This window comes from Citrus sinensis, chromosome 3 (genome assembly GCF_022201045.2).
Source record: "Citrus sinensis cultivar Valencia sweet orange chromosome 3, DVS_A1.0, whole genome shotgun sequence".
In the NCBI taxonomy this organism is placed as follows: Eukaryota; Viridiplantae; Streptophyta; class Magnoliopsida; order Sapindales; family Rutaceae; genus Citrus; species Citrus sinensis.
In genome coordinates, this window is record NC_068558.1 from 49,188,044 (window position 1) to 49,213,931 (window position 25,888).

Below are 25,888 nucleotides of genomic sequence, written 5' to 3' on the forward strand. Positions count from 1 at the left end.
ATTCTACAAGTCTGAATTATCAAGGTCCTTGACAGAGTATTCTACCGATCATTCATTATCTTGACATTTGATTCAAAGCATTCTCATTAGTTAAATACTGAAAAATAATAATAAAAGCTTCCTATTAAAAAATAGAGAGTTGAGGACAATGAAGATACATATATTCATTCAAATTACATATTGAAGTAAGTCCAGGACAACTGAATAGCTTTCCTCCTTTAAGGACAGGGCAGATTACAACTTACAATCTATTTTGTTGAGTGCAAAATAGGCTCAACTTTCTCTCTCTCTCTCTCTCTCTCTCTCTCTCTCTATACAACAGCAAGTTTTGCGCCTGAACCTAATTAGATTAAGGGATGATAACAATTTGTAAGACTGCTGACCGACTGTTTTGCAAACCAAGTCTCCAGAACTCAACTCTATTATTATCAGTTGCCTTTTTGAGGATTTTGAGACTTCTCAAATAGCAGCTCGATTTTCTGGATGCCAAGACAAGAAAAGCAAGTTAATGTCAAGACAAGAAAACACAGTTAGCACAAACATATCTACATTTATATATTTCTTCCTAATGCAGAATAAGTATGCAAACATTGGTCCCTGAAGCAAGCACTCAACTTTAACAACCAGGTTGGCAATTGGCATGCTAGGTTCTATTTTGATATTTCATAAGGGTTGTGGAGAAGGAGGTATGTCCTCATTTTATGGACTTCACCAATAGACAACACAAATCAAGATGCTTGATTTTGGATTAGTACCGTCTCCAAAAGAAACACAGTATATGTACAAAGGAAAGGATTCAGTTGGCTGAAATGAGAACAGTTTTATAAGAATTATACATACCTTCACTGATTTATTAACTTCATCAAGTTTATGTAGGATCAACTCCCCGGGTACCATGCCCCTGTGCTCTACTGAAGCTTGGCGCGGTAAGCCCGCCATCTGCACAATGTAGGCAATAATAAGAGTTACAATTACATTCAGTTACATGAAAACCACAGAAACCAGCAAATGATGATAACAGATATTAGTAATGGAAACGGAGGAAAGCAAACTCCTAAAAGGGTGATGCTAGGGTTTGCTCAGCTCAATAATTGTTAAAGAGCTATTATTTTCTAAAATAGCCTTAAGAATTTTCTCAAATCCCCAGGATTTAAATACGATCGAAAGTGTTCTCCATAATCAATGGAAAGACAACAATAAAATAACTGTGGAACCTAGCTACATTCATTTCCAAAGAACAGTTCTGTCAGATATAATAGAAAAATATCTTTTAAAATTTTTAAACATCTCAAGCACTTTACTTGGTTAGCTTTTGCCCATTGCACTGGGACAGAGGAACAGACAGATATTTCAACTGGTTAATGCCTTGAACAAGCTCTTGAAAAAGGAAGGAAAATCTAACAATTTTCTTTACCTTCCAACTCTTGGATGGCGATCTCAAAACAGCTGTTCCCTCTGTCAATGATGCCATTCTAGACATACTTTCTACTTCACCAGTGAAAGCATTTACTTTCCAGTTTTTACTGGAATTCTGTATGACCTTTGCAGCCTCTGTTACAATGACCTGAAGGAAATAGGAAATCTACCATAATTGTATGCGCAAAGAATGCCTTCAGTGTCCATAATTTACACAGACAATAGACAAGAAGAAAAGAGACTTGATTTACCTTCCTCAGAAGAACAGGATTATCAACCCCTTGTACCTGTAGTTCATCAACAGGTGCCGCTTTTCCACGTGCAATGCTTTCAACTCTGAAGGTATGAATTCCATAAATCGATTGTAAGCAACCTATAAACATCAGAAAATGGACAAAGGAAAAAAAATTAGTCTTTCTAAAGAAGCATCTGGTACTTTTCTAGTTACCGAAAAAATGATGGAACAACCAACAAACATTTGTCACAATCAGTAGAAGCCAATACAGAAAGTGTTAAAGAAAATATCAGAAGCCAGCTTGTGCTGTAAGTTCAGGCAGTGGTGTGCAATAGTTTTCCTCCTACTTCAGTGGTGCCATGCAAGTAGCAGAAACTTCATAACAGAACCATAGATTTTCCTTAGCCATATCTTTCTACGACCACAAAATAACATAAAAAAGGTAACAAAAGAACCATGTTTTCTGCTTTTGACCAAATACAAATACTACAAAAGTGTGTGTGTGTGTGAATTGTGATGTTGCACAATAGCTTCAAGTGCTTATGCATTAGGACCAGCATCAGTACCTTGTTCAATGATGACATCAATCACAAGAGAAAGAGGTACATGCCTCTCATTTGTTGTTTTGCCCCAAAAAGGTATGAATGACGGCCTTGAAACCTTCACAAAAACATTGAACAAACAAATAAGCAATGACATTTATCCTCATACAAAATGTTCCTTTTTTATTTCCTTATCACAAGTGTGTATTCACATACCTTGTAAACGATTTCGCTAGGCGTGACATACAGTTTGCGAGATGAAATATCCTTCTTAAGCACATATCTTCGAATTGGCAGATAAAGCAACATAAAAACACCAACCCCCCATGCTAAAACCAGCAGAAGGGATATGGAAAACCAAATAATAGTGTCATACTTGACGCTATTACTGGCAAGTTCCTCAAAGGAAGCTGCATACAATATTTCTTCGGAACTATTGGCGGCTTCTTCGTCATCATCGTCAGTATATTCTTCGACCTCCAGCTCGTGATCAGAAAGCAGATGATCCTTCGATGATCTAAGTTCCGATAAACCATCTGCGTGGCCCATCAACATTTCTTCAAGAATACACAAATTAGAGATTCCAGAATCTAGGAAACCGAAAGGCAATCAGATGAATACGAAGCACATGCTTGTAATTTCTATCCTTACCGGTTAATCCTCGTATATGCTTTGATCAATTGAATTACGTCGGTAAAAATGGCTCATTTCTAGGTTTTTCATGTTAAATTTTAGGAGTCTGTGTCTTTCGGGGACATTCCGCTTTAGTAACTGAAGCACCGATGAACTCCCGTCCGTGTTCTCGTGTTGTCTGTTCTATGCTAAATTGATAATCATCATCACATAGCTGATCATCTATCTAATTCTGACGGTATAGGATGTATCAGCACTCAAAGTAATTACTAAATTATCACTAATATAAACCGTTACGCGAAGCCCAATTCCGGGGGAGTGTGGCCCGCAATGGAACAGTCTGGACCAGACGACCAATGACAAGGCGTGGCCCAAGTCGAATACGTGACGACACCGTATAAGCAATTGACAAAACTGGAGGGACCACGTTATATTCTCTCCTCTGCTCGAGAATAACAAAATTAAACCAACTTTGCTCACATTTTCCTTCCAGTTTCTCAGGTCGTCGCTTTGGCGCAACTATTAATTGTATTCTCGTCAAGGTCAAGTGTTCTTATCTGAAACACTGCTTCAGAAAAATCGAAAGGTATCATCAAATTCAAACAAAGCGCTCTATTTCTCTTATTATGTTCTTTTATTAGTGCTTTGGAATTTTTTGTCTTTGCTTATTGTTGGAAAGCGGAGAATCATTTACTTGTAAAATCCTATGAATTTAAAATTTTCACTACAATTATGGATTGTTTTCTGCTTCTGTTTCTGGCTTTGTTTGTTGAAGTCGTCGTTTTGTTAGTTTACTGCTAGTTTTATAAGAATCGCCATTTACATTTGACACAGGTATTATTGTATTTGAGCTGATGATTGATGGATAGGAAACAACAGCATATTGCTATATTTACAACTGCAAGTCTGCCTTGGTTGACTGGGACAGCTGTGAATCCTCTGTTCCGTGCTGCCTATCTTGCAAAAGATGGCGAAACAAGAGTTACTTTGGTGATTCCTTGGTTATCTTTGATAGATCAAAAACTAGTATATCCCGAAAACATCACTTTCACTTCCCCCAAACAGCATGAGACATATGTTCGTCGGTGGCTTGAGGAGAGGACTGGTTTTACATCTACTTTTGATATACGCTTTTATCCTGGAAAGGTAGAATTTGATGTTTATTACTCTTACTGTTTAGTATTTTCTTTGATAGAAGCTACGAACAGTCAATAATAAGAATTTCAATGTTTGTTCATGGGATTGCTTCTGGTGCAGTTTGCAATAGATAAAAGGAGCATTCTTGGTGTAGGAGACATATCGGAAGTCATCCCTGATGAAGTGGCAGATATTGCTGTCCTTGAGGAGCCTGAGCATCTTACGTGGTTTCATCATGGGAAAAGATGGAAAACTAAATTCCGCTATGTTGTAGGAATTGTACACACCAATTACCTAGAATATGTCAAGAGAGAGAAGAATGGACGATTACAAGCTTTTCTTCTTAAATATGCAAATAGCTGGCTTGTTGATATCTATTGCCACAAGGTATGCTTTCTGAGTTGATGTTTGGTTTGTATTTACAGTATATTTTGCATCTTTGATTGTTCAATTAATTTTCTTTACTGGTCCAATATTTTCAATTTTTTGCCTCTGGATGTTCATTATTGGCATTTGGATAGAACATTCATTATTTGTCTCTTTGGATATTCAATGTTTAATATTGTTTCTATAAGTCCAACTTAGCAGCTTTTAGCCTTTGTATACTATAATCAACTCATACTAATCAGGCAAGTTGTTAACAGTTGAATTTGACATTTATTTCGGGGACTGACACACATGATCAATGATTTTGAACCTTTCCATGCAATTAGTTTACCAAGCTTTGTTAGCCTTTATATGCAACGATTATTCTTTGTGATCGTGACTGTTTGAGCCTGTATTTGTCAGATAACCTAGTTGCAACTAGATTCCCGGCTGGGTCTTCATCTTTTTGTGCGTCTTCAAAAAGATTTGTACAGTTAAACCATCACATCAGTCTGATGAATATTAAGTATTTCCAGTCTAATTTTATCTGTGACATCAGCAAAATGGTATGATAACACATGCATACTTAATTTTATCAATGGATTTTCCAAATTTGTAGATATTATACATTGTTAAATCCTAACTAAACATGTGTTGACTGAGGTTTAGCTAAAATAAATGAGCCAGTCATGATTGTTCTAGAAGCTTTTAGTTAATGCGATTTCCATGTGGAATTTGCTTGTCCACACTGTTTGGTTGTTGAAAATTGCTTCTCACTGGACAGCATTATGGGATTTCAGGTAATTAGGTTGTCTGCTGCCACACAGGAATATGCTAATTCCATTATCTGCAATGTTCATGGAGTCAATCCTAAATTCCTTGAAATTGGCAACAAAAAGGAGCAGCAACAAAATGGGACCCATGCTTTTGCAAAGGGTGCCTACTACATTGGGAAGATGGTGTGGAGTAAAGGCTATAAGGAGCTGCTTGAACTTCTTGATGACCATCAAAAGGAGCTAGCAGGGCTTGAAGTGGATTTATATGGCAATGGGGAGGACTTCAATCAAATTCAAGAAGCTGCTGAAAAGTTAAAAATAGTAGTTAGAGTTTACCCTGGACGTGATCATGCTGACCTCATATTCCATGAGTAAGCATGTTATATGTCCAACCTTGACAGCATTTCGACAATTAAATCTCTGATAAATCATAGAGTCTTTCCTCCCTTATTTCTGTTTTTTCTTTATCTAATGTAGATAATTTTTTTTTTAAATTTTTAAATTTTATTTTTTTTAGAATGTTTAGTAGGTTGTGATCAGGAATCAAAATTGACATTGTTCTTTTCCTTCCTTCCTCTTACAGTTATAAAGTGTTCCTGAATCCAAGCACAACAGATGTTGTTTGCACAACCACAGCTGAAGCATTGGCCATGGGAAAAATTGTTGTCTGTGCCAACCACCCCTCAAATGACTTCTTCAAGCAATTCCCAAATTGCCGAACTTATGATGACAGAAATGGGTTTGTTGAAGCCACACTGAAAGCACTTGCTGAAGAGCCTGCTCTACCAACTGAAGCACAGAGGCATCAACTGTCATGGGAGTCTGCTACAGAACGGTTTCTGCAAGTTTCTGAGCTGGACCAGGCTGTTGTGAAGAAACCATCGAAAAGTCCTTCAAAGCACTTTGCATCCACATCATTAAATTTGAAGAAAAACATGGAGGAGGCTTCAGCTTATGTGCATTTTTTAGCATCTGGATTTGAAACATCGAGAAGAGCATTCGGTGCAATTCCTGGGAGCTTGCATCCGGACGAAGAGCTATGCAAAGAACTTGGGTTGGTAACCCCTATGAGCAAGCAAGGCTGAAAAAATGTTGGTTCTAAAAAGTAGTTTGTTCAAATATTGTATACTTGAAAGCCTAGAAAGTGTAGCGTGTATGGGTTCATTGAATTCTTTTGTACTTGAAGTTCTAATGAAGTTAGAAATTGCAAATGAAAAATCTTTTCTTCTACACTGTGGGCACATGTTATGATGGTGGTGGCTTTCCTTTGGCCCCAGGAAGCAGAAAGTGGGGGACGGCCATTCCATATATTAGTTGATTTACTCTTCTGATATATGTTGTTTTTATCTGTCATTAATCTGAAAAGGAAATTAAGTGAAATTGGACAGCAATTATGCTAAAACGTCAGTGCACAACGCTATTTTGAGGACTCTGGGCCTTGGCTAAGAAGATTCAGTTTTCTCTCCGACTCTTTGTCCATTTGTCAAGTGACTCGATTCTGCTCAACCAAATTGGGCAATAAGTACTACCACGGCAACAAGCTGCACCTACGATCAGCTTTACAGTCCTGGCAAATGTAATGTGTCTATTAAAACACAGTTAACGGCATACTTCTTGCGCTCTGAGCCATAAACAGGTAATTCTTCACATGATAAATGTAACATAGGGGTTAATGTATTATTGAAGTTTATTTTGTAGAAATATCAAACAAATAATTGATGCATATCTGTTGATAATCTTGCATAAATAGATAAATAATTCAATATCTAGTGACGATTTCTAGAATTATGACGACAAATTTTATTTCCTTTCTCATTTATTTTTGAGAATACACTCACTTTCGGCTCTTTTAGTATAATCTCGTCGAGTAATTAATTATTCGGTTAACTATCTGATAGAACTGAATGAGCTGTCAAGGGGTTGCCATATATCACGTTAGTGAATTGAACTATTCCCCAGAAGCAACGTCGTTCGAAAAATATTTGTTTCTGCTCCCGGTGAAACAAGGTCGTTTCATAAAGATTCCGTTGCTTAGCGGTAAAATGACATCGTTTGAGGACACAACTGACCTTTTTCAAATCCTGTATTGTAACGGCTGCTTTTTCAAGTCTCATTGCTCGTCGAAACCACCTGGGTACAAAGTAAATTCAAAACAGAACCTCACAAAACCAAAACCGCTGGCTCTCCTCATATGGTAGTACAACTCATCAGCCATTACTCTATTTTGTCTGATTTTGCAATTTCACTCGAGCACAACACAGCAAAACGTAACTGAACTTAGAAAGAACCAATTTTTGCATCATCTTTTTGCTGTGAACTTCCACGTTTTGCAAACTCACAGAAAATGCCAACACGTGGTTCCCCAGGAATCATTTCTCCTCCACTGCTCTCTCTTTTAAACCCTTGTTCTTATCGCAAGCTCACTTGCATACAGCTTCAGTCTTACACAGTCGGTTTTCATTTCTCCTAACAATGGCTGATGAACAGAACCCATCCGATGCTTTGCCTAATGGATGGATTGCTGTCATCGAAGAAGGTGATACGGTGAAAGTAATTCAACTAACCTCTCAACTATATGCCAACTTATCTATATTGTTGAATGCATTGCTTCAAACAGTTTTTGTGGTAGTCTTTTTTCAAATCTGTTGTTTCTCCTCTTAGTTTCACTTTTAGTTGAGTGTTATGCAAGCTACTGCAGTTAAATTTCACTTGCTGCCGATAGAGTAGTTTGAGATCTTTGTGTCAAGGTTTGCATACATGTTACAGCTTAATATTTGTTAAATCACTATTTTGTCACTGCAGGTTAGTGATTGCAAATAAGGAAAAGGTTGTATCTTTGAAGGAGGGAACAAAATTGACAGCATATCAGCTGAAGTTTATGTTCTTAAGTCCATAAGCCATATTAAGGGGACTAGCTAGTCAAATTAGTTGCTCTTGTAAAGTGCTGGTAGACATGAGACAGGAATCTATCTTGGATAAGAAGATCTGGGTCATTTAAGTCATGATTTAGATCTTTGGCGACGCAAGTTAAAAGCTGGTCTTAAAATAGCACATATTTTGTTGCTTAATCATGAGCATGTTCTGAGATTTTCCAATTATAGATATTTAAATTTGGAAATAGACGACAAACAATTTTTGTCGTCTGTTGAATGCCATGATTATCTTTGGTTAAAGAGATTCTGCTGGTGTCTTGTTATTTAAATTGAGATTAGCGTGCTGATGGTTGGGGTATGATAATTTTGGTGTCCGCAGGGATAGTTTAATTAAAGGGAACCTGTAGTGAGTCCATTGTCGAGCTAACAGTATGCATGGATTCACTCATCCAGTAAAAACAAGTGTTCAGTCAGAGTTACTGCATTGGGTGTACTTGTTGGTAGTATCCGAGCATATTCGTTTCCTTAATTGTTTACCAGCACCGATGTAGGCATCAGGATTAAGGATTCACAGTGCTTTGTTGTTCTCCTAGCTGAACATTAAATTCAATCTGAAAGCTTAAAACCTTTTAGGAAAACTATCATTCAGCATTTGGATGTAATTGGCTTGCCTAGTAAAGATTGCCTATTTCCGAGAACCATTATTGAGTGTTACTGTGACCAGCTATCAAGATTTTAGCTTGTAAATCAATGTGAGATCTCCAGCCCTTTCCTGCATACGTGCATACCTTTTTCCAAACAAAAGCAATATATATCCCCGACATGAAGTCCTTGCTCTTACCCTGTGATGATTGAGTGACCTTCTACTGTATAGTAGAGGTTTCATCATTCTGTCAAAGATTTTCACTCAAATAGGGTATTAAACTAGCCTCTGCATCTTTATATCAGGTACTTGCAAGGGCAAAGGTTTAAGTTTCTATGCATGAGTATAATTCTGGGTGGATATAGCAATGGGTTAATGTAACAGCAATACTAAAGTGTTCGATAACTTAAAACGCTTAAACTTTGTTGTTTCGCCAAAGTCTTAATAGACTAATAATTGAGTTTAGCTAAAGTGTAGTATAGAATGTAGAAATGTACCTTTCTCAGGTTGTTTAGAGTTTGATGTGAATTGATAAGCCATTTTCCAATTTCTCATTTTCACTTTACTAGACATAACAGCACATGAACCTGGAAAAAATTTTGGAAAGTTGGAAATTCATTTATATTTTAACAGAGTAGAAAATAACCCTTTTTATTGTGACTGCTGTAGTCATTCACCAATATTGAGACACATCAAACATTTAACACAAGAGAGGAGCTGAACCGTTATGTTGCATATGCAAGCCGAGCAAACCTTCCTCAAAGGGTCAGTTTTAACTCCTTAATCTTTCCTCTTCTTCTGTATGAATTATTTTACTTAATCTATTAATTACTGATCATCATGTGATGCAAAATATTACTATAGGGATTACCTAGGTTGGTAAACAAAAGTTGAAGAAACCAATGGATTGTTTTGAGCTTTTGGGAAATTGCTGCAGAATCTAGCATTTTGGCATTTGACGATGCTGTGTGGTTTTACACAAACACACTGCAATTTTTCTTCATATTTTGCGACCCTTTCTTCTTATATTTTTATTAAAGTTTAACACTATCAATGAAACTCCTATTAAGACTCCTTTTTTTTTTTTTCATGATCTCTTTCCTTTTTTATTCATCCAGTGATTCTCATTTCATTTATCTTTCTCCGTTAAAAATTAATAGGTGGACTGTAACCAACCAGTGGAAGTGCGTTGCACTCGATGCTGGTGCACTGGACACACTGCTCCGGAATGTAATTGCTCTGATAGACTCATTAAGGTAAACTTTTGGTTGTCTTGCAATGAGTAATGTTCTAATGAGCGATAGAGAGTGTCACGTGCATTATCTTGTTATTATATAGTTTTAACGGATCAATATCATTTCCTGATATGATCATGTTCTGAGTAAATAATTCAATTGCTGATTAGTAGTTAATAAATAAAAAAATAAAAAAAAATAAATCTTATCCCTACACTATCACTAAAAGACACATGATAGACGATGTTTAAAAACTCAATAGAGTTTATATCAAAAGAGGATTTTATTCCAACTTTAACATCATTTAAAAATAGTCACATAATTTTATCACGTGTCCAGATGCTCACCATATGGTGGATAGAGTGCTCACTAAAGCATATATTTCGTCTCATAATTCACAAACTTCTCTTAACATTTGCTAAAAATAATGATAGCTAATGCCATTAACTTGTTATTTATTGAACTTTCAGATCTATAATGAAATGTTGTTTGGACGCGCAAATGAAAAAGTTAGGAAGTGCAAGCGCTGTGGCCGAGGGGGGCATAACATCCGCAATTGCCATGGACCTATATTCAAAAGCTGAACTCCAAGTTTCAATTTATGTGCGTTTGTCTCCCAACTTTGAGCTTCTGAACTCTGAACATTAATATGGATGCTTTTGTGTTCACCTTTGACCTTCAGTTGTTTCTGTTAAGACTTTTTTATGGTTGATGTTTTAGCAGCTAGATGACGTCAATGCAGCGCGCGCGTTTTAACGGTCAAGAATAAGGGTATTTGTGTCATAATGTATAAATTATTGGAACTTTTATCTTAGTATTTAGAAGGAAAAATAATTTCGAATTGCGAAAAAATTGTCGTTTGCGAATTGCGCCGCCCCCGGGGGCATAAACACGATGTCGTTTTGATTGAGGGAGGCTGTGGCCGTAGTGAAGAAACAGCGTAACAACTTTTTCGTGCCTTTGGTCTATGTTTGGTTCCCGAGAAAACGGTGGAATTTTATGTTATATAAACGAAAAAAAAATAAAATCTCGCAGATTGCTTCGGTTGTTTTTTCAAACTAGTTCATAAAAATAACATCCTTTAACTTTAACATAATGAAGCATCAAACCCAGTAGTTTCTTGTTTGTTTTATGTATTAGTTCACTTGCAAATGAATGTTTTAGAGCGTGATATTTTTCCATCTCTTGTAGTACCTCATAGGCCATGGCAGTGGAATGATTATTCCTTGCGAACATGCCTGTATTAGTCGGATATCTCAATCGCAACTAGATTCCCGGCGGGCCCTGCATCTTTTTACATCTCTTTATAGAAGGTTTTTACGGTGACATCAAATTCATAGATATGAAATACTTCCAGTCTAATTTTATCTGTCACATTGGCAAAATTTTACGATAAATTATGTGTACTTAGCGTCTACTTTTTAGATTTTCCATACTCTTATCTTTGCTACTATACATTGTTAAATTCCATCTAAACACACACTGACTGGGATTTTGCTAGCTCGTCTGCAATGTTCATAGTGTCTTGAAACTGGCAAGGAAAAATAATAATAATAATAATAGAAGAGGAACCACAAAATGGGAACCGGGCTGATGGAAAGTAAAAGGTGTTCAAGAGCCTACATTTCTTCAAGCAGCAGGATAATTGAGCGTTGAATCACGTCAATGGGTGGAAAGAAATCACAGATAGAAAACACTTGATCACAATATCAAATGCCTTTTCAAATTAGATTGTTCAGTTTTTTCTTAGTTTTGCATTAAGAAAACGAGAGGAAGAGAACAGTCAGTTAAAAGTTTATGTGTTGGATCGATTTTTTTATATGCCAAGGTTGGGAAGTTGATTTTAAATCAACTTCCCAAAACCGTATCGAACGTACATGGTAACTACTTAAGCAGTTACCATGTGCGGGACGGGTGGGTCGCCCATCGTCCAACACAGGTGTTAAAAAAGAGAAAGATGGTCTGGAGTAAAGGCTACTAAGAGTTGCTTGAACTTCTTGATGATTTATTTCCTTGAGATTTTCAAATAAGTTGAGATCATAAATCAATTCTTTTCCTCTATTCCCTTTTCAGTTATGAGATTTTCCAATTTAAGATATTTAATTTTTGCAGTAGACAACAGAATAACATTTGTTACCGTCTGTTGAATGGCACGATTATGTTTATTTAAGGAGATTCTTCTGGTGCCTTCTTATTTATTTAGAGGTTAAATAACGTAGTATAAAGGTTTCACCAACTTATTAAAGCTTATTCTCTAAATAAATCTTGGCACTTTTACACCAAATACATACAAGGACAAAGGATTAAGATACTTTGCACGAGTACAATGCTAAATTCCTCTAGTAATGCGAACTTAAACCTATGATCAAATACCAAACTTTGATCAGTTTCAGTTTTTACTGTTGAATTTTTTCTCCCAGTTTTAAGCTTCTTAATTCTGAACATGTATATGCTTTAAGCTTTCAATTTTAGCTATTTATGTTAACACTTTCCAAGTTAATTGTGATTTATAATTATTCATCGTTTGATGGTTATTGATTTATGATTATTATGTTAATGTTTTGGTACTTAATAGCTAGATTATCATTTTCATATATGAGCGCGCCAGTTAAGTGTTAACTCTTCAAAACATAAGGGTATTTTTGTCATCTACCAACATTTTTGGAGCTATTTATCTTAACGGCCCTCAGTTTGTGCTCCCTTTGAAAAGATAAGGAGCTATTAAAGGAAAAACAAAACTGCGAGTTGTTAGAATTTGGCAATTTGGGCTTTCCGCCCTCTCACAGGCGGCAAAAACACGGTGTCGTTTGACTGAGCGGGAAGCTATGGCGGTATTTACGGTGACACCGAAGAAACGGTCTAACAACTTTTTCGCGTCTTTGATTTACGTTTGGCTGCCGAGAAAACGGTGGAAGAAGTAAAGGTTCTCTCGATCGCTCCGGTTATTTCAAAGTGCCATAATGAAACATTTCTAGTTTGTTTTTAGTATTATTCTACTTGCAAGTTAATGTTTAGAACTTGATTTTCTTTCCTCTTGTATTACCTCCCAAAAGCGTTACAGAAAGTGTTTCAAAGATATTTGCTTTTAGAAATTAATTAATTTTGTTTAATTATTTTAACTATTTAGCTGGCTTTTCTTTCCAATTGCTAGAAGACCGTTTTGTTTATTATCTTTTGTGTTTGTATGTTCCCCAGAGGCTTTTAAATGGAGAGGATATAAATTTGTTACCTTAGTTATTAATTCATATTGTACTGAGATAAATTGGAGAGCTATTATATGTTTTAGTGCATCTGCAATGTGTTTAATTGGAAAGTAATTTTACTGAAATGGCATAACCGAGGGCTAAGTCGAGACACCTGATCAGTTTGACTTATGGTTTATGAACGTTTCATGAAAGAAAGGCTTAGCTTGTGCAGTTTTCTTCCGTCTTGCTAATTGTTGAATAGTTGTATCTTGTTCTTTCAACTGATTTCCAGGCAGACACTGAATGCGCGTCATCATTGACAAATGAAAATATTTGTTGCACAGTTAGATCTTGAAACAATGGAGTAGAAAAGGAAAGCACTTACCTGTGGGAAGCTTTCCATGTCCTCTTGTAGAAACTGTTGTTTGAATTGCATTTGTTCTTTGATGTTGTGTTCTTAAATGCATTATGCCCTAATGTATTCCTATCTCTCGTTAGGTTAGGGCCGGGGGCCTGGTTGCTAGCTCTAGAGACTCTAAAAACTGAACAAACACCTTTAGTTTTGGGAAGTCTTTTTACCAAGCAAATCGCATCAAGTAAGTGAGATGGAAACTTGTCTTGAAACTTGAACAACCTTCTGGAAGTTCCTTGCCTTTTGCTCCAGGGCCATACATTTCTTTGTTAAATTTTATTACCATTAAAATGGGAAAAGTGGGTGACAATTGGGGGAGGGGCTGGCAAGTCCTTATAGCTGCCACTTCATGTGCTGGCTTGCTTTGGAATTGTAGGGATCAACACTGTAATAGCCTTTACTTTCCTGATTACAGGTTCATTGTTCATTGAAAAGCTTTTTCATGTAAATGTCAGTGAACAATCTGACTATTGAGGGTCTTCCACTTCCTTTTGATAATTGAATGTTTGTTATTGATGTTGATTACCTTTTTGGGGACAAAAAATGAGACTGCTTCTTTCAGCTATGCTGTGCTTGTAGAGAAGGTAGTCTACCTTGCATAACTTAAGGTGACTTGGATTTTATTATTCTTTACTATGGAGTGGCTCTTAGTTCTTTGTGCATTTTTTATCATCACAGAAAAACTTACCAATTTCAATTAGCTATTCTATTCCCTTAAAAAAGGTTAGCTATTTTGTTTTGTTTCGTTTGCTTATCACTGCACGCACAATAAATGTAAAAGAAAATATTTACTAACTAAAAGGGTTGATTAGCAAATAAGAAGAATTAGTTTCCTGATTTATCATTGGGCACGTTTTAGGTCTCCAGTGTTAACACGCGGAGATAATGGGAACATGTGGCGTTAGAGGCAGCTTATGTGTCTTATGCATTGCCCTTATAATGCCTCGTTTGCATCGGAAAACCTAGTTTAAGCTGCTTTTCTCACACAGAGTTGAAGGAGAGATTTTCCAATATGGCAGACAAAAAATTATCAGGGCCGATTCCTGATGGCTGGAGCCTTGAGATCAAAAAGAAGAAAGATGGGTCTAAAGTTTTGGTAATTAAGCATTTAATCAATATATTTGTGATTGCTACTATGTAAATTATTTGCCTCCAGTGCTATCATAACACTTAATAGATTTTTTTTTTCAATGTTGTTGTTGTAGATTGATTTGACCTGATCAGTTTACCATTACTGTTCATTTTCAATTTTAACAATAATGATCAGGAGTAGCTCACTTAGCTGGTGTTGAAATTTTTTTTTTTTTTTTTTTTAATGTTGTTAGCCTACTTTCCTTCTTATGGTAGAATTAAACTTTTAAGAGAAAAAATAAAATAAGAGGGAATTTCGTTGACATGTTCCTTTGGAACTGTGGCTGTTGCAGTCCTAAATCTGCCCTGGAACAGGACAATGTTTTTCCTCCTATGAGGATATGATGCGATATGTCATCTATGCCAAAAACGCTGAGCTTCCCATCTTTGTGCCGGTAAGTATGAGCTTCTTTTGCTTTAATGTTTTTTATCTGTAATATTGTTTATTTTTTCTCAGCTTATGCCTAAAATTCGAATGTTAATATTAGGAATCACAAGGGATAGAATTTCAATATTGCTAAATGATATATGGAACCATATTGTACGTGCTAGTTATTTGCTTTTGTTGATTGCTTTCAAAAATTCAGTACTTGCTTTTGTTGATTGCTTTCAAAAATTCAGTACATATATTCGTCTTGGGCCAACTTAGCTTAGCCGGACTTAGTAATTATTGCAGTTTTTGCCCATCCTTCATACCATTAGACATTAGTATTTTCAATTGAACTGTTTTTGTTTTTGTAAATCTTGTTCAAAGCACTCGGTGCTCCAGACTTCTCTGACACTACCATTGTCATTCTCCCCTCCGGTTTATAAAGCCCCCTACCGTTAATAATATTTCACTAAGTGACAACATTTTCTATTCAAAATTTTTGTTAAAGTCCATTCGTTTTTCAACTATCAGATTTGTCTATAGAAAAAGACCAAATAGCCCTCCTAAAAGTGTATCAGCTCGTTTAACATTGCAACATCAGAGTGGTTGTGGTGGACTTTAAACATTAAAGGGGAAATGGTTAATTTTTGCCAAAGGTCAAAACCCTGGAAACTTGCCTCAGTTCAGGCTAAAGAGGGCTTTCTTTCTGGTAATAGTTGTAATTGGTCAGTATTCTTCTTCCTTTATTGCATATAATGTAGACGACATAGTTTGTAACTTCTGTTTGGCTAGTACTAGTTCAGCTCCTCCAAGTGACCTTGGCTTGTGTATTTGGGTTTTAAAAGTTAACCACCTTTTTGTTTCTCTTTTCAATAGAAGTCCTTATTCCTAATGAAATGCCATTTCTTATTCGAAAATTGTTCTCCCTGCTGAGTAGTTATAATTTTAAACTTCCGCTGTGGTTCCTTGAGTAGTTTCAATCAATATTTAAAATCGGAATAGCTGTGTGTAGTATTCTAGACCATGAAGATGGTGTTGCTTCTGCTGTATCAAAGATTTTCAACTCTGAAGTAGCCAACAAGGCAGAGATGGATGCCCTTGGTGAGATAGTTTGAGGAAGCCAGAGCAAGAAAGAAAAGCTGCTTTATGTCATGATGATCGTAAACCTTTTAGGGTCTAATTGTTGGGTTTGCTATGGATATGATATCACGATTTAACATTTTGGTTCTGATAAGGCCTCAACTCTTCCACAGTTACACCCTGTATCTCCTTTTGTAGATTTTATTATTATCATTTTCTTATTGTTGGTTTCCTTGTAAAATGCTATTCTTGTTGTAAATATAGTCTTCTGATTGGAGTAGTTATTTCCCTTTTTTCTTTTCCCTCCCTAATTTGTCCTTCATCTTCTCTCTTGTAGAACTTCCCATGGTGGCAGAGGAACCAAAATGCTGGCCAGAGCTCTGAGTCTGCTGATGATCAGAGTAAAATTCTTACCTTCATGACTATACTGAAAGGACTTTCATTTCCCCCGCTTTACAAGTACAATGACTGGGTGCAGAATTAGTGGTCACTCACCTGCAACCCTTTAAAAACTTGAATTACCTTGTGAAGATGATATTTCTTCTGATTCTGTAATATACCATCTAGTGATCTTACCACCCAGGCTGGCTATCACCTTACCAAAACAGCTCCACATGTATCATCAAATCTGTCTCACAATAAAACCTTGAGGGTACTTTTGAGCTGAGCATCGTGTCATTCATGTAAAAGAGTTTATAATTACTTGTAATGTCTCTCTCTAAAGTGTTGTTATTTGTTACTGTAGAAGATACATGCTGAAATTAATAACTCTTTAATTTAGATTTGTATGGCAGATAATTTGTTATGTGATGTTCAGCTACCCTCTCTTGCTGGTGCAGTTGAGCAAAACTTGGACTTAGACAAAGGCACTGATTTGGAGAAAAGTTTGGACTCGGTGAAGGGTGCTAATATTGAGAAATATTTGGACCCAGAGAAAGGCTCTGATATTGAGAAAAGTTTGATCTCGAAGAAAGGCACTGATGCCAAGAGCTTAGACTCGGAGAAAAGTGCGGATGCAGGAGAGAATCTGAAACCCCAGAATAATGCAAGTGACAACCTCTCAGCTCCTGCAGCAGACACCTTTACTCATGAACAACTGTTTTTTTTACAGCAGATACCCAATGTTCCTCCTGTGCCAGCAAGGTCCCATGGTGAAGAAAAATCTCCTCTGGTGGCAATCCCCCCTGCCATGATTCAAGAATTTGCCGCGGCAAACCCAAGGCCCAGGCCTGGGGCTTCCAAGCCTAGGCGCTTCCGTAGGTGGGGTCATAAGAAGAGTGCAGCAGGGAGATATAATTAAGTTTTCAGCCTCCAGTATAATAAATAAAGCACCGTAGAAGCGATAAACCTATGGCTGCTGTTGTTTGTGTCAAAAACCTGGTTATGCTTTCTTTCTGTTTTTAAGTTTATGTTTGCAGAAGTCTAAACTTCATAAAAGTCTTGCTGGCGGCCTCTAAAACTTTAGGAGGCTCTAAGGTTTTTATTTTTATAATCTACCTAAGAGGCTTTTTCTATGTACATGCTGATGCTTTACTGTTTTTTATGCTTCGCATAAAACTATCAGCAAACGGCCAGGGGAAACTTCGTGCTGTTTCTGCTTTTTCCAATTTTTAAGGGTAGCAGGTTTAAACAAGTTTCATTATCCGAGCAAGTTTTCTCTGGCAATCTGTCCTCCCGGCGAGACCGATGCTCAAGAACGTGGAACCAACGCAATCGATCATTAAGATGATTTTGGTTGTTTTATGTGGTGCCGATGGAGTGTTGTTGGAGAGTTTTTCCTTTGAGAAGCAAGTTCCTAAAGGTCACACGACATGCTTCTTGGCCTCTATTTTTAATTATAATGGCGGTGGTGAGACTGTGTTTGGTAGGGCTGGGCAAGCATATTAAAGTTAAGCTCCATCTTTGTGGCACATAGTTGCCTTGCACAGGGTGTCATTGGATAAGAGAGAATTCTCTTGGAGAAAATTAAACACAAATACGCAGAGGAAACCAATATTTCCAAACAAACACTTGATTCTTTGGTGAAAGAAAAACATCAAAATCCAAAACAAATTGTCATATTATGCAAGACGATTCTCCCCATCCACGACGACAACTCTGTTCTCCTCAGCTCAGTATGCCCCGTCGCCGTCTCTCTGCAACAAGGAACTGGGGTCATTGAGTAATGCAGGAGAGTATTTGCTTTGCTGAAATAATCTTCTTGTGATGCACGCATGAAAATTGCAAGTTGTAAAATTGTAATCTTCACAGTTTAACTATCTAAACTAAATTTCATGAAGTGGTGCGGTTACCTCGGGTGTGAAAGTAAGGCCAACTCTAATCTCCCCGCAGTACTCCTGGTTCTTAACAACATTGTAAGCAGTTGGAGGAAGGCTTCCTTCCATGAACAAAGGCTCTAATGAAATGCTGTAAGAAGTCATACTCACACCACAACTAATTAAGCTTAATTTGTTCGTGTACACTACTTTCTATATATATATAAAAAGGGAAAATACAACTGACGTTGCTTCTCCAAGATAATCGTCGTTGCTAAATGTATCCTTGTCCATGATTTTCAAAGTGAGTTCCGTAACATCACCTGTAATTGTAAACACGAAGGTCTCGTTCCATTCAGGTCCAGATCCTGTTCAGAATCAATCTTTCAAGGACGTGATCAATGGTCTTATGGCCTGATCGGAATTTGCTTACCAGAACTAAGTTGTCATAGTAGCAACAAACTAACCTGATCCGATACTGCTTTTCTGCTCCTGTGTCCGGCAAGTAAGAACGACATACGGATCTACACTACCTGCTAGAATGAAGAAAACTCGAACATTCATAACCAACTACATTAACAGATACAATCATAGATGATTCCATTATTAATTAAAAAGATATTTTCTGTCACCTAGAACAATATATATAAGATTACATGTGTTAACAAACAAACAAAGGGGTAAGGGTTGATAGTATTATTTGTCGATGTGATTTGATGAGATCGTTACAATGTTTATCGCTTAAATACAATCACTGCGTAAGTATTACTGCAGATGCGCAAAGTCAAAACCATCAGATCATAAAAAATTCTCATACAAATAAATATTTATGAATGTAAACGGAAAATAGATCTAATTCCTAGGAATAGCAAAAATAATTGGTCAATTAACAAAAGACCGTATAAATAGAGCAAAGGGATCGTACCGAGGAAATCAGAATCCTCGAGGCCTTTGCAGCCAACAAGAAGGACTTCAAGCGTTCCTCTTGGCATCTTTCGGTGATGTTCAGTTCAGGTGAAATTTGGTTGATTTGGTGGTCAGCTGTCTGATGTTCTGTTCTCCGTCACCCTCACCCACCATTTACTTATATATATATGTGTGTGTGTGTGTGTGTGTGTAACGGTCAACCTACCTGCTAATAACTGAGTCAGCTACAGTTGTAAAATGGTCAAATCTTTTTTTTTTTTTGGAATTATATTCAAAAAGAAGAAACTCTTTTAGAATTTCTTTAATTATTTTTATTTATATATTTTTCAAGATAGTATATCTTTTAATCCTGATGGATTTTTTTTTAGGAAACCATATCTATCCAATTTAGTGAAAATCTTAAATTACTAGAAACAGCACCCCCCCCCCCCCACCCCTCAAACCCCCAAAAAAAAATTTAACACCCAAACAATAGAATATTCTTTTCTGAGAGTAACGTTACAAATACAAAGTGAAGTACTACTATCTTAGTTAATAAATTAATGCAGAGATTTCGTAATAAAATTATATATCGTTTGACCCATAAATTGAAAATTTAGATTTTACACCATTTAAACTATTTTAGTCAAGTAATTTAACTTGAAATAAAAAATTTAATTCAATTACTTGATCTCATAGTAGAAAAACTCAGCCAATTACTTTTTCTGTTCACAAAAAAAAAAAAAAAAACGCATTGCATTTTTGTTCACTAACTAAAAATTAATTAAATGTATATTTTAAATACAAATGGACAATTATATGGGCTCACACTACCTAACGCTAAATTTTATTTGCGTTGGTCAATCCTAACATCTCATTCCATGATCAAAGCAGTTGATAAAATTTATCATTTAATAGAATAATGAGTGAGCATTTATATCAAAAATAATAATTCCACAATAAAATAAATAAATAAAACCTAATCTTTGCAGTTCACTTCGACTTCTTGATCTTGTCCCCCTCTATTCTTGTCTACCAATTTGAACGAAGCTTTCGGAATCTATTTGTTTTCCTAAATACCCAAAATCTTTTAATAAATTATCTTTAATTAACAGTCCCATCAACCCTATTTGTTTTTCTAGTTTCTTCTTTTTAGCCGTTACACTCTCACTGTCAATTTCTTTCTATTCAAGAAAACGTTTTAATAAACATATCAATTGAACTCTCTGGTGTTGTTTCAAAATTGTTTTTGCTTTGATCTTTTGTTTTCTTCCTTCAGCGAGTTTGATATTGAAAGTTTCATTTACATACAATCCAAAGATTGTTGCTAAAAAGTTAGATCATCATTTATTTATTCCTTATTTTGGTTGAATAAAATTAAAAAAAGGTGGAAGCTAAAGATCGTAACGGTTATGAGAATAATGAGGGCTTGGTTTCTTTAATTCATCCGGTATTTGATATCAGTTCCAGCCGAGCCAGAGAAACAAAGAGGGTCTACATTCAAGGGTTCATTAATTATTCGTTTCTCTTTTGTTTCTTTTAAACTTCTGTTTCACTTACACGCAAGTAGCTGCTGTATGGTGTATTCGGCTTTAACTGAGAGTGTTGTTTTTTATTTTGTTTTCTTTTAATTTTAATAAACAATATTGTCCAAAACAAGAAAACAGAGCCTAGAAATCTCTTCTCATGTTAACATCGTCTTCTTGCATCGCAATTTGAAAGGGGCTGTTATGATAAAATTCGTTTTCACTCTATTATCACTGTGTATGTGATTTTTTATTTATTTTTTTGACAGTTTAGCTTTGGTTGTATTCCAGCTTGAAAATTTGGAAGGTACGAGCACATAATTTTTTTTTTTAAAAAAAAAACCATCATAGTGGTGGGGGTTAGACAGATAAAATGAGATACAAGAAAAAGATAAAATCCTAACGTCTGACATGGGAGATTGCGTGAGCATCCAAGTAAAGAATATCAGATAAGCTTTTGGGAAGCTTCCGAGGAGATAAAAAAAAACGTTGACTAGTCTGATACTTGCACGCCCAATTGGCTAGAAAATCAACATCAAAAGTAGCCTTGCGAAGAACATATCTCACCTGAATGGGGAATGACGTTACCATATAGCACACTCGGTGCAGAGAATAAGAATACTCCCATCGTACAGGACCCTGGATGTGAATCCAAGACACCATTGTACAGCAATAAAATTCTTATCACACCCTTTTAAAGTTCTTGTAACACCCTTTTCAAATTTTATTCTCAAACACATAATCATTAAAATTAACCACGTTCCAATTTCACTAAAACAAAATAATTCTTGAAAATTTTTATTTATAAAATACAAACAAATCTTAAATTATTTTTTATAATTTTCTTAAAAAATTAATTTAAACATAAAATGAAAATATAAATTATGAAATGAGAGTACAAAAAAATTGTTAAAAAAATTATTTAAGTACTTAATTAAATTTTTATTTAAAATAAAAATAAATTAATTTATATTTAATTATTTAAGTAATTATTTTTTTCAAAGATGGTTCATAAAAAATTTGGAGGACGTGTCAGAGGGCTTATTCATAAGGAGGAGTAATGGGCTTTTTCCTTGGTCCGCTGTGCCAAAAAACAATTAGTAAATAATAAAAATAGGAGTAAAAAGAAATAATAAACCGTCGAGCGATCCGAAATCGGGTGGGTGGTGTCAAAAATGGCGCAACAGTCGTCGGCGAAAGAAGTAGATCCTGAAGACGTGTCTAAAGTTATCGTTTTCTTGAAGGAGGTGGGAGCTTCCAGTTCGATTCCGGACGATTGCTGTACAAACGACTCCTACTCCAATATTCTTGGCCGCCATATCAAAGTCCACAAAATCCAACGGGGCCGCCTCATCTGCCACCTCTCTGTTAAACCCGCTATCCTCGTAATTTCTCTCTCTATATATTTTAAATTCTCAATGTCAATAGTCAGTCAATATGTGTCGTTGTGTGTCTTGGATTATTCTTCTTTTTGGCTCTTGTGGTGTATAATATTTGGTTGCTGAACGGATCAAAATTACAGTAGTAATCAATCGAAAACTGAATGTTTTTATGCATGCTTATTTTCATCAGAACTTTTTTGATGGAATACATGGAGGGGCGATTGCAGCTTTCTCGGAGAGAATGGCAATTGCTTGTGCTCGAACTGTTGTTGCTGAGGATAAGGAGATTTTTCTCGGTGAATTGGGCATCTCTTATCTTTCCGCTGCCCCACGTAATGTAAGCTCCTTTCATTTTGAACACAGCCTAATTGTATGATTTTGACCCTTGAATCTGGCATTAATGCTCCTAGTTTTGTTTCAATCTTTGCGTTGTGTGACTTTACTATTGTATCATCTTATATGAAGCTTCTCAACGGCCAGCCCCAGCCGCTGTACATTTTATATGTTTACCCAAGTTTAGTGCTTTTTTTAATTTTTTTTCTTTACACGATTGTTTTTCTGTTCTTAAATACACAGGCGGAGTTGATAATGGAAGCGTCTGTTGTGCGCAGTGGAAGAAATGTGACCGTGGTTGCAGTGGAGTTTAAATTCAACGACACTGGGAAGCTAGTATGTGCTTCTCGTGCTACCTTTTACAATACACCAATTGCCAAGTTATGAACTTTTCAATTATAAACTTAGTAGAAGGGCAGGAGGAATTTGTAGTATGTCCTCTGATTATGTTGCTGGTTTATGGGTCAGTCTGATGTATACATGTATTTGTATCTATTTAGCATTTCAGTCTTTTACTCATTTCTCCATCTATGGTACGTGGCTCTGGTGCAGCAAATGCTCAGTTGAAACAACTTTAAGATAAATAGTGGGTTTGACCCTCCCATTCCACTGAAACAGAGAAGGGGGCAAAAAAAAAAAAAAGGGTGGTGGTTTAGTTGTAAACTCTGCAATGTAGTCAGTTATGCTGAATATTGATTTATAGCAGGAATTCACAAGCCAAAGCCCCCATGTTGAGATCATATAATTGGCGATGTTATCATCACAACATCATTGTACCATGATGTGATTACTCATTGCTGTACTGCTGATTGCAGTTGCCGATCGTCTGTTCTGTGCCTAGCCACTACAATAATTCCTTTCTGTTCAAAATCTTTTTTTTTTTTAACTGAAAGGTAGATAGCTGTGCTTATGATGGCAATCTCAAAAACAAAGCAAAGCAGATATCGTGTATTTTGTTTGTTATCCATTTCCAAATTCTGTGTTTGATGGGGGCTCACAAAAACAAACAAGCATGCAGTTATCACATTTAACTTTATGGGTTGCATTAACTTATTTAAATTGAAGCGTTGAAGCGTCTTATATAGTTTAAGTGGAATGATCAATTTGCATTTGTAGTAGCTAACAAATGGATTGTTGGTGATATGGAGAATAAAAGCAAGATCGTCTTTCATTTCATCAGTATTTTAGTGGTGAGGAGCTAAAACGGCTGGAGCTGGACTCAACAACAGCAACTGACGACCATCCAAATCCACTTCAAATATCTCCATTACAACATATAGATTGTGAAAACCTGCGAGTGGGGCAATTGCGAAGAAAGAGACGATCTTCTGGAACTCCTTTACAATTCCAAAGAGCTTTCTCTATTAATAGGCAAAATGAAGCTTTATTGTCGAAAAAAATTCCTGGACCAAATCCAGTGAAATAGCCACCATTTTGGCTGGATAGTCTTGACTTTTGTGAGCCACCGAATGAACATGCAAAATTGCCAAGGTGACGAATAATGGAGCTGAATTGATTTTGCATGCCAATGCCATCATGCTTGAAACGAAGTCAAGGAGTACTTTTGGGGGCTTGACTCAATGCTCCCATATGGCCCATGTAAAATGTGAAAGGAAATAGCCGAGAGAGCTACAGTTGAAAAATGGCCCCGTACTTTGTCAAACATTAGCCTCCCATCCATACATGAGTTTTCGCTTTAGCACTACTCAAACCAATAATTCAACAGAATAACATGTTTGCATGAGCTGTTCAATTAATAGATTGGAAGTCTTAGATTCGACAATAAGAATATGAATTAAACCGGTAGCTTTGAGAGCTCCCTTCTGATTTCTACGACAGCCACAGTTAAAAAGTTCAGTTTCGCCTCAGATCTACACAGATAAAATGTCTAAAGAATCAGTTAAATACACGTATGGGTATATCATACTTGGAATGTAATTTTAACTGGGACTAACAATGTTTATGAGCTCAAACTCGATTACACACCTCACACATAAAATCTATCGTATTTGGTTATAACCCATTGAAGTAAGATATCAAACATATACGAGCTAAAGTTTTGTCTTAGTCTCTACACCAACTAGAGACTCAGCTTCTTCGCCTTTTTTAGAATTACCATCGATCCTTCTGTAAATCTGCAAATTCACAGAGTTAGGATTAGCATTGACATGAGTTTTTTACACAATTTTTTAATCTGATTTGTATTACAAACATTATTCTTCATTCCTTATCGTAGCGGATTGGGAGATGGTGCCACCAGGTCCACCACAACTTGCAGCTTCTTGCTGCTGACTGTGCTGCCATGACCACTGCATGTTATAAGTTCAAGAAAAATGAGCTTACGAAACTGAAGATTAACTTAATGCTTAATAGACAAATGCCCAGATGAATGTGGATAGAATAATACCAAAGGTCTAAAAGAGACAAACTGCAAAACCCAGTTTCAGTATTGTCTTGCAGAAAGTAAGGGCAACCATCCACCAGAGAGATCACCATCAATATTCTATCAAAAGAGATTCCACATATAATCTAAGAACACACTATAATAGCATTAAAACGTCGACTATGAATTTACTAACCTACTTTGATAATTACAAATTTAAGCAATCCCACTTTCATTGTCGAGATATAATTATGGACTAGACGAGACGACTAAGAATGTAACCGTTTCATCATACTCAAAAGAAAAGACAAACTCCAACAGCTGAAAGCAATATATTCCGGACTCCAAAAGCTTTATACGAGTAATGAAATGTGCAACACTGAGAAAGAACCGCGGGGTGGAGGAGATTATCCATCAGTAGTTGTTCTTTTTCCACCACCCCCCCTTCTCTTCCGGGGAAGTGAAAGCAAAATTGGCAATGATCAATCATCATCTCTTGCATTTTCAAAAAACATCAACTGAAATGATGATGTCATATCGTTCGGGCTCTCTCAGTCGAATGCCAGAATATCAGTACATTTATGTTGTGTTTACCGGAGTGGGAGTGTGAATTCCTCTCACTTGAGTGGGAGTGTGAATTCCTCTCACTCCAGTGTTTACTTACCATTTTTAAAGGGGGAGTGGGATTCCCACTCCCATGGGGGGAGGTGGGAGTGGAAATCCACTCCCCCTCTTCCCTTTTTACCCTCATAATTAAAATAAATAAATAATATTTAATAAAATAAATAATATCATATTTATTAAAAATAATTATTATAAACATATTTATTTTATTAAATTTAATAAAATAAAAATAAATAAATATTATATTTATTTAAATAATAATATTATTTTATTTTATAAATTAAATTCATTAAAAATAATAATATTAAACATTAATTTTAATAAATATTAATTAATTAATTAATTAATAATAAATATTTTATTCTAAGAAAATATTAATTTTGTACTACATTATCAATAATAATGTTTCATTTGTGTTGCTATTATTAATAATTTTTATTCACAT

General features: G+C 36.0%; 6 protein-coding genes and 1 long non-coding RNA gene across 18 annotated transcripts; 4 read left to right on the forward strand and 3 right to left on the reverse strand.

Moving 5' to 3' along the window:
• Positions 1-98: 98 nt before the first annotated feature.
• LOC102608281 (hypothetical protein) lies at positions 99-3,058 on the reverse strand. The gene is made up of 7 exons (XM_006490979.4): positions 2,845-3,058; positions 2,410-2,750; positions 2,218-2,311; positions 1,668-1,789; positions 1,415-1,564; positions 841-939; positions 99-479 (listed from the first exon to the last, which is right to left on the reverse strand). The coding sequence occupies exons 2-7, from the start codon at positions 2,746-2,748 to the stop codon at positions 429-431; spliced, it is 855 nt and encodes a 284-aa protein (XP_006491042.1). The 5' UTR covers positions 2,749-2,750; positions 2,845-3,058; the 3' UTR covers positions 99-428.
• Positions 3,059-3,252: 194 nt separating this feature from the next.
• LOC127901164 (digalactosyldiacylglycerol synthase 2, chloroplastic-like) lies at positions 3,253-6,335 on the forward strand. The gene is made up of 5 exons (XM_052437714.1): positions 3,253-3,412; positions 3,661-3,972; positions 4,084-4,350; positions 5,130-5,476; positions 5,689-6,335. Exons 2-5 carry the CDS (start codon positions 3,688-3,690, stop codon positions 6,188-6,190), a joined length of 1,401 nt encoding a protein of 466 aa, XP_052293674.1. The 5' UTR covers positions 3,253-3,412; positions 3,661-3,687; the 3' UTR covers positions 6,191-6,335.
• Positions 6,336-7,088: 753 nt separating this feature from the next.
• On the forward strand, positions 7,089-10,882 carry LOC107178692 (uncharacterized). 2 transcript variants are annotated; one of them, XM_015534182.3, is made up of 5 exons: positions 7,089-7,655; positions 9,291-9,386; positions 9,782-9,877; positions 10,327-10,459; positions 10,580-10,882. In XM_015534182.3, the coding sequence occupies exons 1-4, from the start codon at positions 7,578-7,580 to the stop codon at positions 10,438-10,440; spliced, it is 384 nt and encodes a 127-aa protein (XP_015389668.2). In that variant the 5' UTR covers positions 7,089-7,577; the 3' UTR covers positions 10,441-10,459; positions 10,580-10,882. The 2 variants fall into 2 exon arrangements, with proteins under 2 accessions (XP_015389668.2, XP_024948280.1); XM_025092512.2 differs by having other exon boundaries at positions 10,327-10,882.
• Positions 10,883-12,546: 1,664 nt separating this feature from the next.
• On the forward strand, positions 12,547-17,552 carry LOC127898609 (uncharacterized). 6 transcript variants are annotated; one of them, XM_052438117.1, is made up of 6 exons: positions 12,547-12,779; positions 13,540-13,637; positions 14,443-14,549; positions 14,878-14,979; positions 16,372-16,435; positions 16,852-17,552. In XM_052438117.1, exons 4-6 carry the CDS (start codon positions 14,936-14,938, stop codon positions 17,332-17,334), a joined length of 591 nt encoding a protein of 196 aa, XP_052294077.1. In that variant the 5' UTR covers positions 12,547-12,779; positions 13,540-13,637; positions 14,443-14,549; positions 14,878-14,935; the 3' UTR covers positions 17,335-17,552. The 6 variants fall into 6 exon arrangements, with proteins under 6 accessions (XP_052294077.1, XP_052294075.1, XP_052294076.1 ...); XM_052438115.1 differs by lacking the exon at positions 13,540-13,637 and having other exon boundaries at positions 14,313-14,549; XM_052438116.1 differs by lacking the exon at positions 13,540-13,637.
• A 422-nt stretch (positions 17,553-17,974) lies between these two features.
• LOC102630307 (elicitor-responsive protein 3-like) lies at positions 17,975-19,435 on the reverse strand. Of its 5 annotated transcripts, none has more exons than XM_006490969.4 (5): positions 19,215-19,435; positions 18,757-18,825; positions 18,537-18,612; positions 18,326-18,440; positions 17,975-18,230 (listed from the first exon to the last, which is right to left on the reverse strand). In XM_006490969.4, the coding sequence occupies exons 1-5, from the start codon at positions 19,279-19,281 to the stop codon at positions 18,189-18,191; spliced, it is 369 nt and encodes a 122-aa protein (XP_006491032.1). In that variant the 5' UTR covers positions 19,282-19,435; the 3' UTR covers positions 17,975-18,188. The 5 variants fall into 5 exon arrangements, with proteins under 5 accessions (XP_006491032.1, XP_006491029.1, XP_006491031.1 ...); XM_006490966.4 differs by having other exon boundaries at positions 18,537-18,657; positions 19,215-19,422; XM_006490968.4 differs by having other exon boundaries at positions 17,975-18,169; positions 18,537-18,657; positions 19,215-19,400.
• A 2,366-nt stretch (positions 19,436-21,801) lies between these two features.
• Positions 21,802-23,193, forward strand: LOC102630007 (uncharacterized). Its single transcript, XM_006490965.4, has 3 exons — positions 21,802-22,106; positions 22,294-22,440; positions 22,680-23,193. Exons 1-3 carry the CDS (start codon positions 21,897-21,899, stop codon positions 22,821-22,823), a joined length of 501 nt encoding a protein of 166 aa, XP_006491028.1. The 5' UTR covers positions 21,802-21,896; the 3' UTR covers positions 22,824-23,193.
• Positions 23,194-23,619: 426 nt separating this feature from the next.
• Positions 23,620-25,589, reverse strand: LOC127901518 (uncharacterized). 2 transcript variants are annotated; one of them, XR_008053733.1, is made up of 3 exons: positions 24,844-25,589; positions 24,423-24,745; positions 23,620-24,307 (listed from the first exon to the last, which is right to left on the reverse strand). It is a non-coding gene; the product is annotated as an uncharacterized LOC127901518 (long non-coding RNA). The 2 variants fall into 2 exon arrangements; XR_008053732.1 differs by having other exon boundaries at positions 24,392-24,745.
• Between the last annotated feature and the right edge of the window lie 299 nt (positions 25,590-25,888).

Coding starts and splice junctions, on each gene's coding strand:
- LOC102608281 (XM_006490979.4), bottom strand. CDS start 2,748: ATGTTGATGGGCCACGCAGATGGTTTATCGGAACTTAGATCATCGAAG. Junction 1,790..2,217: donor TGATGTCATCATTGAACAAG/GTACTGATGCTG, acceptor TGATGTTTATAG/GTTGCTTACAATCGATTTAT. Junction 480..840: donor AAGTTAATAAATCAGTGAAG/GTATGTATAATT, acceptor CTTGGCATCCAG/AAAATCGAGCTGCTATTTGA.
- LOC127901164 (XM_052437714.1), top strand. CDS start 3,688: ATGGATAGGAAACAACAGCATATTGCTATATTTACAACTGCAAGTCTG. Junction 4,351..5,129: donor TTGATATCTATTGCCACAAG/GTATGCTTTCTG, acceptor ATGGGATTTCAG/GTAATTAGGTTGTCTGCTGC. Junction 5,477..5,688: donor GCTGACCTCATATTCCATGA/GTAAGCATGTTA, acceptor TTCCTCTTACAG/TTATAAAGTGTTCCTGAATC.
- LOC107178692 (XM_025092512.2), top strand. CDS start 7,578: ATGGCTGATGAACAGAACCCATCCGATGCTTTGCCTAATGGATGGATT. Junction 9,387..9,781: donor GAGCAAACCTTCCTCAAAGG/GTCAGTTTTAAC, acceptor AAAAATTAATAG/GTGGACTGTAACCAACCAGT. Junction 9,878..10,326: donor GCTCTGATAGACTCATTAAG/GTAAACTTTTGG, acceptor TTGAACTTTCAG/ATCTATAATGAAATGTTGTT.
- LOC127898609 (XM_052438117.1), top strand. CDS start 14,936: ATGTCATCTATGCCAAAAACGCTGAGCTTCCCATCTTTGTGCCG. Junction 14,980..16,371: donor AGCTTCCCATCTTTGTGCCG/GTAAGTATGAGC, acceptor TCTCTCTTGTAG/AACTTCCCATGGTGGCAGAG. Junction 16,436..16,851: donor TGAGTCTGCTGATGATCAGA/GTAAAATTCTTA, acceptor TGTGATGTTCAG/CTACCCTCTCTTGCTGGTGC.
- LOC102630307 (XM_006490966.4), bottom strand. CDS start 19,281: ATGCCAAGAGGAACGCTTGAAGTCCTTCTTGTTGGCTGCAAAGGCCTC. Junction 18,441..18,536: donor GATTATCTTGGAGAAGCAAC/GTCAGTTGTATT, acceptor GACTTCTTACAG/CATTTCATTAGAGCCTTTGT. Junction 18,231..18,325: donor GCCTTACTTTCACACCCGAG/GTAACCGCACCA, acceptor CATCACAAGAAG/ATTATTTCAGCAAAGCAAAT.
- LOC102630007 (XM_006490965.4), top strand. CDS start 21,897: ATGGCGCAACAGTCGTCGGCGAAAGAAGTAGATCCTGAAGACGTGTCT. Junction 22,107..22,293: donor CTGTTAAACCCGCTATCCTC/GTAATTTCTCTC, acceptor TATTTTCATCAG/AACTTTTTTGATGGAATACA. Junction 22,441..22,679: donor TTTCCGCTGCCCCACGTAAT/GTAAGCTCCTTT, acceptor TTAAATACACAG/GCGGAGTTGATAATGGAAGC.